The sequence below is a fragment of the Limulus polyphemus genome, unplaced genomic scaffold (assembly GCF_000517525.1).
Source record: "Limulus polyphemus unplaced genomic scaffold, Limulus_polyphemus-2.1.2 Scaffold3, whole genome shotgun sequence".
NCBI lineage: Eukaryota > Metazoa > Arthropoda > Merostomata > Xiphosura > Limulidae > Limulus > Limulus polyphemus.
This window is the reverse complement of record NW_013665613.1, coordinates 703,454-718,921: the sequence shown is the minus strand read 5'-3', so window position 1 is coordinate 718,921 and position 15,468 is coordinate 703,454. Positions and strand designations below refer to the sequence as shown.

The window sequence follows — 15,468 nt, the reverse complement described above, 5'->3', positions numbered from 1 at the left end:
TGCACTTATTATGATTAAAACCCATCTGCCATTTATTTGCCCAACTCATTAAATGATCTAAATCCTTTTGTTAATCACAGCTAGCAACACTCAAGACCTTAATATCATCTGCAAATTTAAGTAATTTATTGACCATTCCTTCATCTGTACCATTGATGTAAATCAAAAGGAGCAAAGGTCCTAACACTGAGCCCTGAGGTACCCCACTTGAGACATTAATCCAGTTTGACTGAACTCCATTTGTAACAACCCTCTGCTTTCTTCCATTCAGCCACTCTTCTATCCAATTTGCTAACCTATCCCCCACACCTAAAGAGACAATTTTTTTTACAATCCTTTTATGTGGCGCCTTGTCAAATGCTTTCTGAAAATCCAGATACACCAAATCTACATCCTTACCCTCTTCTACATAAGCAGTAGCCTTTTCAAAGAATGTCAAAAGATTTGTAAGGCAAGATTTTCCCTTAATGAAACCATGTTGACTATCCAATAAAATTTTAAACTTTGCTAAATGACTTTGCAAAGCATCTTTTAACAGACTTTCCAAAATTTTTCCCACAACTGATGCAAGACTAATGGGTCTATAATTACTTGGACAATTTTTATCACCTCCCTTGAAAAGAGGAGTTACATTAGCTAACTTCCAATCCACTTGTACTTGCCCACTATTCAAGAACAGACAAAAAATAGTAGTAAGTGGCTCACATATCTAATCTTTAACCTCCTTCAAAACCCTTGGGGAAATATTTTCTGGCCCAAGAGCCTTATCATTTTTAAAATATCCAATTTTTTCTTAACCAGCTCAAAATTAATGCAGTCATCTTGTTTGATCTTGTTTCCATCTTTAAACTGTTCAAGATGTGGAATACTGCTTAAATCTTTGGTAGGAAAAACAGAAGAAAAATTAAAATATAATAACCCTGCCATCTCATCAAATATTAGCCTTCCTTTATCATCCCTTAAGGGCCCTACTCCCATCCTAACATTTTGTTTACCATTAATGTATTTAAAGAAATTCTTACTATTAATTTTTATATTTTCAGCCAACCTTTTTTTTTCATACATCCTTTTTCATGTCCTAATTTCCTGTTTCACTAACTTTCTTGATATTCTCTAATCTTCTAAATCTCCTGTCATACCAGTCAATTTAAATTTCTTAAATGTATGATGTTTTTCTTTAATTTTATCTAACATACTCTTTGTTAGCTAACCTGATTTTTTACTTGCAGCTACCCTTTTCTTTCTATAAGTTGTGCTCCGCATTTTATGGTTGTGGGTGATGTAAAACAGTGATAGTTCAATTCCACTATTTGGTTAGAATAGCTTAAGAGTTGATGGTGGATGGTTTTGGCTAGTTGCTTTGCTTTCCCTTTAATCTATCACTTGGGATGGCTAGTGCAGAGTAGCTTTGGGTAAAATTCATTAACATCAAGAAACATCAAATTGTCCTTCAAGAGAGAAACAAGATTTCATTTAATGTTACACACTTGTTATTGAAGAAGAGTTGAAAATAAATATAAATACCAAATTTTACCTGTAGCGAAACAAACCATCCAACTTTTTTTTTTGAAATGGTTGAAATGACTGATGACCAGTAGTTTATTAAACCATATAAAACTTTCTTTAATTATCAGAGGAGTTGAATTATTAAGTATATTATCAGTAATAATATATTTTTGAACATAACAATCAATGTTCATTTTGTTTTATAGTACATTTGTAAGTTAAAGTTTTTATAATTACTCCAGGAGCTATACAGTTCAAGAAATGGAAACCATTATCTCTTGATCAAATCACTGATAAGCCTGAAGCTACAGTTGGGGATATTTTGGGAGATATTGCAGGAATAGCCACTTTGAGGATTCTACTGTTTAGGTAGGTCATTTTGTTTTATAACAATTTCATTTTCCTGTTTAGTTTTAGGTGAGAGTACCTAAAACTGAATCTTATAAAGGCATTTAATCACATTTATGAACTTGCATAGCCTAAACAAATATTCTACAACTCGCATAAATGGCATTTTTTTGCATGTTCATGTAGTCATAATGTGGTAGTGCTGGGAAACTTACATTCACTAACATTAACTGAAAAGCCTGTGATAATGCAGTGCAGTTGAGTTTCTTGTATGATTTGTGCACTCTGCTCGAGTAAGAACTATTTTCCTACAAATGTATGTCATAAAGAATATTAAAAAATTATACTGAGACATAAACATCTTTGTTTCTTTTGAAATCTGTGTATTCATAGAGATTAGTTTGTGGAAAACCTCAGCCATTATATCTCATAGAGCTCAAATCTTACATAATTTGCAAAAGACAAAACAACAACTGCTAGACATGCGTAATAAAAAAAGATGTGATAATTTGAGCATATAATTAGATGTGAGGGAAATTTGGCAGAGTTTTTAATGAACAAAATCAAAGGGAAAAAAGCAAAAGGCAGGAAGAGACTCACTTGGCTTGATGATATTAGAAAATGGATTGGAAATGAGAAGCTTGAATTAAGAAAATTGGTCCATGCTGCAAGGAACAGAGAACAATGAAGAACCATGGTTGTCAACTCCCAGGGAGGATGCCATGATTGATTGAAATTTTACATTTTGTGTTCTATGGCAGCTATGCATTTATATTGAGTAAATAATTATATCAAAAAAACATCAAAAACTATGAATTTCCATGTTCATCACTGCACATGTTTTTTGATTGAGGAAAGATTATTTTTGAACCAAATGATGTTTTGCATATTTTCTATTGAAAAAGTAAGTGGTTTCGTATAAACCTCTAGCTTGAGGTGTCATTAAGAAGAACGAATTTGTATTCACTCTTTAATAAGAAGTTAAATAGTGTTACTGTTTAAATATACACAGCTTTATGATAGTGATAATGAGTTGTGCATGAATTATCACCACTGAGATACACTCTGAGATTTTCACTTCTTACATTGAATACATTTTCATGACAAAGATGAGTGTTTAGTTAACAGATTTATTAATTTTTGTTAATACTAATATTTTAACATTAAAAACCTTATAGATCAAAATAATCAGTGGTAAAAATTTAAACATTTTTTTACAAATATACAATAACATCTATGAGGAGAGCTGCTAAAATTTTGCAATAATAATTACAATTAATAATGAATAGTTTTAATTACAAATAACAGGCAAACTACAAAAAGCTTCTATAACCACTCTGCCCTAGGTCATTAGTTGGGTAACCTCTCTACCAATGGTGTTTTTGACTCTCAAATAATTCAGTCCCCTTTTCTTACAGTGTTAAAATATTTATGATGACAGATTTTCAGCTACTTTCTTGAAGGTTTTATATAGCTGAACTTAGAGAGTAATTATTATTTTTAATTCTGAAAGTGAAATATAAATCACATTTTGAGGCATTTTTATAGGTTGGGGGGGCTTCAATCTTATTTATTCACATCAAGGTAGCCTCAGACTAAAAGAGTTTGGGAACCATTACTTTAGAAAAACTTTTTTTTTTCCAAATATTTTCATTTTTGATATTCTTGTGAAAAGAATACGAGAGATTATTTTATGAAAATTATTTTATTAATAATTTTAATACCACATTAAATGTTTCACAGTTTAACATACAGAGGGATTTTACAACATATATAAAGCTATAAGGTCAAAAAACGCTAGAAGTTTTTCATTGTTAGTAGGTCTTTTTTGGAAACGATTTACTGTAGAAATCGAAAAGTATCTTGGATGATATGAAACTGGTATTTTATGCTTTTATTTATTTCTTTTAAATTAACAGTAATAAATAGTGTTTTTAAAAATATTTGTAGTCATTTATATATGTACTTTCCCTTTTATCTGAATGGTATTTTAGCTGAGATAGCGAGTACATGTCTTTGTTTATTTAGGAAACTCCCCCTGTTTAACAAGTTCTCTAAACTATAATCAGTGGAGTACGTACATGGAAAACACTTGACTAATGAATATGTAGTGTTGTAAATTGTAATATGAGTGTTTGTTTTGAATAATTATGTTGCTACCTCCAAATGATACTGATGTCATATATTTAGCCCAGATTAAACACACTGAAATATTAACAGGAAAACGCAAACATAAAACAATTCTTCATAACTTTTTAATCTTAGTGAAAGTATAAATCTCTTAAAAATGATATGCAAGTTTTTGTTAATGTATTTCAACAATCCAGTTTAATTGACCAGATTGTTCATGATTGTGGTGTTTCTTTGCAGATACACATTCTCTCTTTTTAAACAATTATGATTTTGTATGTGATTGATTAATTATCCATACGTATTTTCCAGTGGTCAGTTTATTAATTGTTGATAAAAAGGTGAATCATATTATTTCAAATATTGCCTTCAGTAAACAAGAGTTTCCAATTCAGTGGGTGTCCTTTCTATATTTATTAAAAATGTAGAAATATAGAAATAAAGGTTAAAAACAAAGCCAAGATGACATTCCATTTTTCCAAATTTAAGCTGCAAGGTTTGAATAATTTGACACACATTCAACATTAAAGTGTATTTCTTGAAAGAAAAAAACATATAACCAAAGTGATATGACTTTGCTACCAGATAAAATACACTTTCTTCTGATAGCACCTTGTACATTAGAAATACCAGACCCATAAGTTAAAGACTAAAAGACATGGGGATACCATAATTATTACTGCTGTGCATTGCAATGCTTTTTTTAACTAAACATAACACTCGGAATGACCACCTTATAAATTTGGACTAACACTAAATTTTTGGTATAGCTCAGCTCTTTAAAAGAAAACTAATCCTTTATTTTAGTGAAACTATACCAAAATTTTTATAATCAATGTCAACGTCATCGGAAATTTACTGTGTTTAAATACATTCATTTCAAATAGATGCTTATCAAATATTATAATGCAAAGGTCTTTGTTTTTTGTTTGTTTTTTTGTAAAAGACAAACTGGCATAACCAAATTTGTCATATATAGGAGCTCATAACTATTGTATTTAAGATTGTATCATCAAAGAAAATTTATATCTTGAATTTTTCAATGTTATGCATGATGTTGCATGGGTGTACATGCATGTGCTTAGCTATGATCCTGGGATTATAGATATGATGAAACATCACAGTAGCATTTTCAGTGACTTTAGTCACCTCATTCTCACATGTAACTGAACCAGAGAAAGAATGTATAATGTTATTTAAAATCACATTTTAGTAGTATAGCTTTGTTTACAGCCCCTCGTTTGAGAATCACTGCAATAGAGAGTACTAGTTAGTACGTTGTTATGCACCTTTCTACCGAGAATTGTTATTGACTAAATTTATCAGTGCTATTTCATTAACTATTCATAATCTTTTCCATAAAATGTTATGTAGGTAAAAGTGACAGTCTTTTGATTGCTCTCTCTAAAGTTCATTGAAAAAAATAATTCTAGTGATTTTATGTATCCCTATAGCTGACCTTTCGAAACAGAATGTGCATTGTGTAATTTTCAGATTAAGCCAGCTACAGTTTTTATGTAATTGATCATTGTGTAATGAAATGAGTTTTTCATATGACTATATATATATTTGCAGATATATATATGTTGATATCTTTCTTTCAGCCCATCCAGGCCACCTTATTCAAAAATTAACTGGAGTATGTCATGTATGAATAAGCAGGAAAGGAATTCAATTACTAGTACTTACAGTAGAATTGCTAACATTGCTGATGGGTGGCACAATTCTATAAACAAAGACTCCAGTAGCAACAAAAGCAGGTCTGATGTAAAAGGCTGGATCAGTCGCCAGTGGATGGCACCATTGTCTTCACCATCTTGCACCTCTACACATCTTAACACCGGTCTTTCTTCTTTAACCAGTAACAAAGAAGAACTCGCATATGAACCTCTCTCTTGACACTGATCTGGAACATATTAAACTACAGCAATGATTTGCTGATAACCAGAACTCATCAAGACTCCAGGCTGAACAGTATTTTTAATTACACTCACTAGAGTCACAAGCTACTAGACATTAGTTGTACCACTTGCAGTGTAAAAATCATCACACTGCCAACAGAAAAGGCAGAATATAAGTATATGCTATAATGAACTAAGTGAACTTTGGCTTTGAAACCCTGATAATTCAGTTGATAGAGTACTGGTCTCAGGTCAGTTAGTATCAGTTGAGCATCCTGAGTCAAAGCCCCAGTTGAGAAAGATTGCTTTTTCACCAGTTGTAATTATCAGAAAAAGATTAAGTGTAATCTGTTCTGACTTTGGTTTATCTTACTGCTAAGATAAACTCCAAAAATACTCATTCAATATCATCCGTACACTTGATTATTCAACATTCATGACACAAATATGAATAGTGTTGGTTTAGATTGTAATGAATTCCCAACTATATGTACCTAAACTTAAACTGAAAATAGAGTACAATTAATGAAAAGTGTTCTAAAATGTCAATAACAGAACTGTGGAGTCTTATAAGTATATAATAATTTTATCATATCTGCCGTTTTACACCAAACAACAGTGAAGAGCTATCAGGAAGAAACAAAATTCAAAATTCTGTAAAGAAAAAAAACATGAGAAACCTTGCAGAAGTATAATTGTATATAAGCTTGTAGTAGGTATACTACATTTTAATGCACTAAAACAAAGGCTTTGAAAGTTTAGTGGTATGTGAATAGAGGGATATTCCAACAGCTTTTATGATAAATGTTACATGTTAAAAAAAGCCGACAAGGTTCAAACTGGAACTCTCGCAATTAAGATGAAAAACGTCAAATTTGGATGATACGAACTAATTGGAATTGAAAGCTCAGACAAAAGTTTGTATGTTTTCTTTTTTAATGTATGTATACATTAACATGCTTCAAACGAAACGGACATTTACAAGTCCTAGCTTTTTTGCTGCTCATGGAATATTCGATTATGAGATGTAGACACCTTATGGCTCTTTTTTCAAATGTCATCAGAAGGCAGAATTGATTGATATAATCTATATTTCTCTATATGTTGAAATATAAAATACACATTACACTGCTGTCTGTCAGATCTTTCTTCACATTTCATAATTTTGGAAAATTTACTTACATTTTTACTGTGTTGAAGTATTAAATGGTTTTTCAAGGTTACAGTTTGTTGTCATCTCTTGTTATAGAAAATCTATAAAGTGCATTATAACTTTTATGGTAATGATCAAATAAAATGTAAAAATATGTTTTATGTTGTAAAATGGCAAAGCAAATAACATTATAAATTGTAAAAAAAAACTAAATTTGTTTTTTTACAGATTTATATATCATTAAGTTGAACATTCCAAAACCATAATCATATGAAGGAAAAGATAACATAATATTATTTTCAGTAAGGTAAATCTTAACTTAGCATACAGTGCACATATATTTAAAAAATATACTAGCTATTCCTTTTCAGACTACACCTTTTTTTTTGCCTATTCATTTTGAGGAAAAATAAAAAACAACATATATTTGAATATATAAAAGTAGAATAACAAGAACAAATAATTCTGTTGTAGTTATAGATATAGAAAAAACTAAGTTCGTTTAGAAGTAATAATGATATACACAGAAATATGTTGAGAGTACAACACTAACACTTAATTAGCCAAAGTATATCAAAGAAAGATTTTTTTATCAATCATTGCATAAATATACATCTAATCTATTTCAATATATTAATTAAATTGGTGTAACAAAGTATCACTTACACACAATTGTATGAATAGTCTGAAAGCACTAACATTTAAATAAGTATTCTCACACAGATATCAAATTGGCATCAAATGTTTTGGGGTCCTTAAAGTTTTTAAACGTTATTTTTAAATCCATCATTCATTAAAAACAAAAACAGTAGTAAACAAATTTCTTATGTGAATGTGCTTTATAGTCACTACAAGAAAAACCTACACACTGGATACTTGAAATGAAGAAAAAGTGTCATTGGCCATTATTCAGTTCTTGACATTATATTGCTACACAATAGCAGGTATAATAAATAAACTTAGTATTCTGAGGAGGATAAAGAATATTCAACATTTTCTTGTAGAATAGCAAAGCAGAGTATTACTGTCTTAGATATATTGAAGAATGATTATCATCATGAAATTCAATACATTTTATTGTCACTACTATAACCTTGAAAGGTGAGTGAATGTATCCAGCAAAAGAAAAAATGCATTATAATTATTATAAGTAAAAATGTAAGAACAATATATTTAATTAGCTATGCTCATTACCTGGTTGATTTTTAGTTCTAATCTCTGTATATAGCTCGCCTTGATCAGAAGTCAGTTATAAGTGGGAGAAATGTAAACTTCTACCTTTCTTTGAACAAGTAAGAAACATGCCACTTTTACTCTTTAGATATGTTTTAGGGTTATATGATAACATTATGTTAAGAATATCTAATACATAGTGCTTGTGGATTTATTTCTTTATTATTGATGTTTATCAAAAAATGTTTCTTAATTATCAAAATATACAAAAACATATGCTAAATGTAAAACTGTAACTTTAGGAATGTGTGTGTTTATCTATAACTTAATACTAAGGAATTTGTTTTTATTTTTCTAAGTATTCACAGTCATGATTTGTTGGGATTTACTATCTTGCTTGGTTATTTAACAAAAGTATTATTAAAGTTTTTGTGTACTTTATGAATATCGTGTCACTGGTGTTTTCCTATAAAATAATAATACAAGTAATATACAAGACAGGGCCTTTTAAAACTAGCCAGTGCTTATAAACATTGAGACTATTAGACATAACTTATACCCAAACGGTGATGGAGGAAGTATTAAAAAATTGGGCTGACTGATGGTAAAGATTGTAAAGTAATGGAGAATATATACTGGACCAATTGACTGAAAGGCATTTGAAAAATAACACCACACTTATGGAGCATTCAAATGTATCTCCACTCATAATGGTTTGAAAGTCATTGTAGTTTATAACCAACACATTAATTTGAAGGATGCTCAAAATAATTGTTGGATCCCAGTTTTGACGGGAGTCTCTTCAACGGAACATTTTAACTCTTGGTTAGGCAAGGCATTCCAAAATAACTTGTCACCATCTGCATGCATTACAATGCTCGCTAAGGTATATTTTCACCATACAAGGATCGTTGAAAAACTGCTTTCCATCTCAGTAACTTCATCATGAAAGCCCACCTCAGTGACTCAACAATAAGTCTAGGGGTTCACATCACTTAAAATTGGGTTTTGATATGCGTAATGGAAACAGTATAGATAGTCCATTGTATAGCTTTGTGCTTAATAAACAAACAAACGATTGTGAAAGTGTAACTATACATGTATTGTCAGAAAGCTAATATCACTAAAGACCATTACTAGTGTTAAGACTACAGAAGAATATATCTTTAGTCAGGTATATTTACAAAATGTTTACATTTTTGTGCAGGTGTTCTGTACCAAATGTACCAGTCCTATTTGATTTAGGTTGCATACACCAATGGCTTGAGAATCATCTCTCTTTGACCCTGTGTCTGTCCCTTCTGGATAGGAGCAAGCCCATTACAAGGGTTGGCATAGATATAGATACTTGTGCAAATGGGTATGAATTGGGGGTGGTGGTGAAGTATGCAACATTTTTGGTCGTAACTTGGTGTGCTTAATCTGAATTCCCTTTGTCATCGTCCACTATACAGGATAAAGACAGAATGGAATCCTTTCACATCCTCATACGCATGTAGAATGTCTCTCACCTCATCCGACTCTGTGAGTCAAAGGAAAGCTTTAAATCAGTAAAACTTGCATAAACATGACTACTGTGAATAAAAATTTTGTTTATTTGTTCAGTTATGTCTCCCCCCCCCCTCACTGTCTAAATTTGACTTATTCTCGCAGAACATTTTATGAATCTGTTTTTTGTGGATACTTTTAAACTTATCTGCTGGATATTGGTGAACTTCAATAGCACAGACTAGTTAAAAAGTAACATTTTAGTGCCAAACTAAAGTATTTATTGTTATGGGGTTTATTTTGAACTTGCTTCATTTTTTCCAGATTGACTTTTTGATACCTGTTAACATTCAATAATCATTATCGTGGAAGAGCACTTTCTAAAACTATGTAGAACTTGTAGCATACAGGAAGAAGTCACAGCTGAAGTGAGGATTAGATCAAAAATATGACAAGAACTAGGAAAAGCACTCTCTTGGATCTAGAGCTTTAAAAAGGAAATGATGAGAGTGATGGTTGAGTTATCAGTCTGTCCTCAGGTTTATGAGGTTGGTGGGGATCTCTCTGGATTTTCCTTGGTGCCTATGTCACAACAGTCTTCAGTGATCACTTCCCATAAATTGGAGATAGGACAATAGAGAAGGGTCATAGTGGATTTGGCACCTTGAATGTACCAAGATATACTTGGGTGACCTCTATGGGACACCAAGGTGCTGGTTAAGAAGATCATCACCTTGACTGGAGAGAATTGCAAGATGCTTGAGCTAGACATAGATTAGCACACTTCACAACACCATAAGGCACGGCAAGTGACATGCCATTATCATCATACAGACCTTGATGTTAATCAGGAACTTTCCAAACTTACAAAGCATATTGCCAGTGCCTTCAGACCATGTCTGACAGCCAAGGACATTAGATGTAATGATAAAGTGTTGCATGATATGTCGTTTCATTATGATTGCAGCAGTGATATGTGCTACTGCACATTGAGTCATGCCACTGTGATTTTAGTCCTATGACACCACATTCGCGAAGATGCATGCATATCTGAACCGCCAGAAAAATGTAAAGGTCTCACCAGATGCACATACTTCTCAGCTGCACAGCAGTTAAATATCTGATAGCAGGTGCCTGTCTGCACTATTTAATTATGGTGGATATGTGAAAACAGTAAATCTGCTTGCGTTTGAGAGGATGGCAAAAGAAGTAGTTAGGACAGTCATTGACTGAAAGGATTTGATGTTCCTTATTTTAAGAGTTGTCATGTGGTGTTTCATATTAAATGCATTATATTTTGTGGTAGCCACTTGATGATTTTATAACTAGAACAGTTGGTTGGTTGAGAAATTTAAAAACTGAAAGAGCAATCAACCTTTAGTTTTCAAGCTTTCGATCAATATTTGGTAGCAAGACATTGCTCTGACGTTTTACAAATATTATTAGATCTATCTATTAAGTTGTAGTGGAATTTCGGCACAGCAGACCACGAGAAGCTTGCTAGGTAAAAATATAGGACAGCTAAAATTTTTGCATAAAAACTATAGGAAAAGTTACAGTTGAATTGAACTCTTAATGATAACTGGGAATTCTGACAAATAAGTTCAACGTACTTTGAAGTCCCTGTTTTTTCAGCGATTCAAGTTAACTAGCAAATTTGCTTGTAAATGTTTCCTGGGCGAATTTGGCACTGTGTCTGGCAATTGGCGCGACTTTGGGCTTTTTATAGGTTGAGATGACTTGTAGTTTTCAAGTATAACTTTAATGAAGCCAATAATCTTTTGAACTGCTTGATGTATTGCACTCGTGAAAAGGCTACGATAAAATGCATAACAAAACTAGAACATTTCTGCCTATTGAACTGCAGGTCACCAAGACAAAGCATCTTTGTGGGTGACACGCTGTTAAATGTACTTACCTTACCAACTGCAGATGGCTTGATGCATTTATCTTGGTCAGCATGTGATGACAAAGTTTTTAAACGTGAACAATCAGGAGCAAAGTCTGGGATGAACATCCTTCTTTACAGTCTTCTTGTTAATGTGAAGTGAATGTTAATTGTGTAGTGCCTTTATTGGTTAGCATGGTACTGTGATAGAGTCCCTTCCTGTGTATTTGATTCTCCATGTGAGAAGGTGAATCTGGAAGTGCATTGTTCGATGTCATCATTAATTCAGCGTAGTTTGATGAGAGAGTTAGCCTAGAGGTTACTGGTGTTAAAACTGTTGTCTATGTTCAGTGTAGATTGGGTTAATTTGATGCAAATGAAATCTATAATTTTCCTGATATTTCAAATGTGCTTTTTAGTTTTTTGTATTTGTTCTATGATTCAGCCTGCTTCCACTATTTTTATTTTTACATACGAACAAGGTATTTCGTTTATTGTTATTGTTGTTTTAATTTGATATGTTGTTTCACTTTAATTAGGATGTATTTTTTCAGATGTCAAATAAACTTACGTTGAATTTGTTACATAATCTGAGTTTCTAACTTAATTTAAGGATAAATGATAAAGTAATTTTGGTTTTGTTGTTGGGTCTGTGGACTTTTGTTTATTTTATAGGCTGAAACGAAGTTGGTAGTTCTTCAACTTGGTCTCCACTGCATTTTTTTCTGGTTTTGTGAATGGTTGGATTTGTAATGCAAATACTTGGTTGTATTTATACTGTAGTACTGAGGTGATCGTATTGTCTCTGAATGAGAATGTCCAGAAATGACATTTTTTTGTTTTCTTCTATTTCCAAGGTTTATTGTATGTCCAAGTTAACTGAACTTAGATGTTGGAGTTGATTGCCCATGTGGCCAAATTACAAAGATGTCTACATAGCATTTCCCTTATCTTGAATATTAGGGTTCTTGTCTGTAGGACTGTAGTTTCAAATTCTTCCATGTAAATGTCACTGAGGAATAATGAGAGTGCTGATCTCATTAGTATATTTGTTCAAATAATCCATTTTGGAAGTGAAAGTAGGTGTACTTCGTGAAGTATTTAAAAAAAATTCATTATGATATTTACGTTGATATTTCTTTGGTGATGAAGATAGATATCTGCTACTTTTTTTTTGACTTTAGAAAAGACTAGATTCATAAGTATGCTGGGAACATACTGTTTCCAAAGCTAATCAGAAAGTCAGATGGATTAATTGTGAAAGTTCTAGCTAGTTTTACAAAGTATTTTGTGTTTTCGACTGTTTGAAAAATTAACATACAGTAAGTTGAGCATTTTAGCTCGTGTTGTTTGGGGGTAAAGTTAATTTATGACACTTACTACTGAGCTGACTGGAACATCTGCATTGCATATTTTGAAGATTTACCTCTATTGTTAGCTTATGTTTGGTAGTTGACAAATTTTAATATTTTGATAATTTTGTTGATTTCTCACTGTTTCGTTTGTAGGGTCCTGTCTTCATTATAGTTTATAGTTTCTCCATAATCTGCCTTGCGCATTACTACTATGCAGTTTCCTTTGTCTGCTGGTAAAATATATATTGAATGATCTTTCCTCAGATTTTGAATGATCGTTTATTCTTATTTTGAAAGATTTCATGTTGTCTGAGGGATGATCAAGTCAGGAATCTGAGTTCATTACCTTCTGTTGTTGAGAGTTGTCGAGCTACTTTTCTATGGAAGCTATGATGTTTATGATCGGGATGTTAAAAGGGATTGGATGGAAATTAAGTACAAGAGATTTCTTCAATGTGGGTTAAAGAATCGGGAAATCAGGTTTTTTGATAAGTTGTGATTCATTGTTTCTAGTTCAGTTTTGCAAGATAAGCTTTTCCAGTTTCTTAATATGCTTCGTCTTAAACTTTCGTTGTATGTGTTTGAAGGTTTGGTTTTTAGAATCAAACTTTTTTTGTATTTTATTTTTTTGGTTTTCTTGGTTTATGTTGAGCTTTTTTTTTAAGTTTGTTAAAACCTCTCTATAATACTTTACATTTTTGTCTGCGTAGTTGAATCCTCATATGTAATTTCGAGGAAATTTCTTATAGTATTCTGTTGATATCTAGAAACGGGAGTAATGGTTTGAACTTTACTTGTAAACTTTCTGGTTGAACTTTTAGATCTCTACATCTAATAAGATTACAACAACTACCTTACCTTTCATTGCACATCATTCGGAGGCAGTTAAATGAGGAAATAGTGAGTATATTTAACAGAGTCAGGAAAGGTCTACAATTGAGACCAGTTTTAAGAAGAAAGCTACTTCATGGGAAAAAGTTTTAAAAAACAGTGGTTATCCTACAAGCTTCATCTCAGCCTCCAATAAAAGAACAAATTTTAATTCCGACAACAAGACCACCACAAAACTAAAATTGCTTTATCATAATTCTTAAATCAGGCGAGAAACTCGAAAGGTTATGCCACGAAAGCTCAACATAAAAGTTTGTTTCAAATCTGGAAAGCTTTTCCAAAACACAGTAATGAAATAAATCCATCAACAAGTTAAAACAAAAAGAACTGCTCTACAAAATACAGTCTTCATGTAGAAACATTGGCGAAATAGGTGGAACAATAAAACAAATACTAAAATAGCATAAGAGTGCAACTAGATTGACACATCTGGAAAAATCAGCACTGGCAGAACTTAATTACAGAACTGGGACCAACATCAAATTCTGTACGCGGCTTACCATTGGAAAAATCAAGAAAATTAAAAGATCCCTCTACATCAAACTACACCAATCTACGCTCTACTGAGAACATGGCTTTGACGTCAGCAACCACTGGACAACCTCTCTCATCAAACTCAAAATGAATGTCACATATACGCCTACTCACATGGAGAAACAAATACACATAAAAGGAACTCTGTCACAGTACCACGCTAACCAATGAAAAGATGCTTCACAGCTTAATAACTTTGAGTTAAAAAACGCATTTTGAAATTAGCCACCTCTTCTTACAAAAACTTCCAAACGTAAACCTCTATCAGCTCAATTTCTGTTTGTAGTCACCACTACTGCATCCTGGCCATAAAAAAAACACTTCACCATATAATTTAATCAATAGCCTGATCCTAAGCCGAAGTTAAAGTTGCTTAGTTCACTTACCATGGTAGTTATTTGGGGTCTGAAGAACTGGGATGTTCGGAAATTGGCTAATTTCCCTTCGCCCCAATCGGTATACACAGAGTATTTTGCAGGGAAAAAATAGATATCTAGGGATCGTTAGATCCAAAACAAGTATATCTGAGACGGTGATGGATAGATCCAATGCCTAAGAATTTGCTATATGGATGTGAGGGGGAAGGTTCCTCGCGAAAACTCAATTTCACTGAACGAGTCCTGAAAATTCTACCCAACTTGTGCCTAAGCTGAAACTTAATTAAACTGAAAGCGAAACAGTTAGTAAATACAAATAATTATTAAAATGTCACACAATATGTTTGCAGAACCTTTTTCTCCTCTACTTGCACAATGCTAAGGCTAAGAAGAATGTAATGATGATGATTTATATTTATTCTTTAATAATGTAGAGCGAACACTATTGTATTAACATAGCTCTATTTACAATAGCGAGACAAGGCTGTGTTGGTATTATTTGTTACTTGTACTTATTAATCAGGTTAAAATAATTTAGAGAAGGGAGAAGGCCTCAGTGTAGAAACAAAAATTTCTCCCATTCTACAAACAGACAGGAGCAGTCCAATAAAGCCAAAGTTCTGCACAATATGCTAATTTCAAATTCGATGACGAGGAACCCACTTTGAGACTAATAATGGCTGGAGACGGCTTGAATGGGTAATGAAGAAAAACTTTAATATAA

General features: G+C 32.3%; 1 protein-coding gene across 1 annotated transcript in view; it reads left to right on the top strand.

Moving 5' to 3' along the window:
- LOC106468724 overlaps nt 1–8,619 on the top strand; it is a 22,830-nt gene extending 14,211 nt beyond the window's left edge. The window contains exons 4-5 of the mRNA XM_013929201.2: nt 1,749–1,875; nt 5,589–8,619. Coding sequence (XP_013784655.1) covers nt 1,749–1,875; nt 5,589–5,883 — 422 coding nt within the window. The 3' untranslated portion in view covers nt 5,884–8,619. The remainder of the gene's footprint in view (nt 1–1,748; nt 1,876–5,588) is intronic.
- Nucleotides 8,620–15,468: the final 6,849 nt, after the last annotated feature.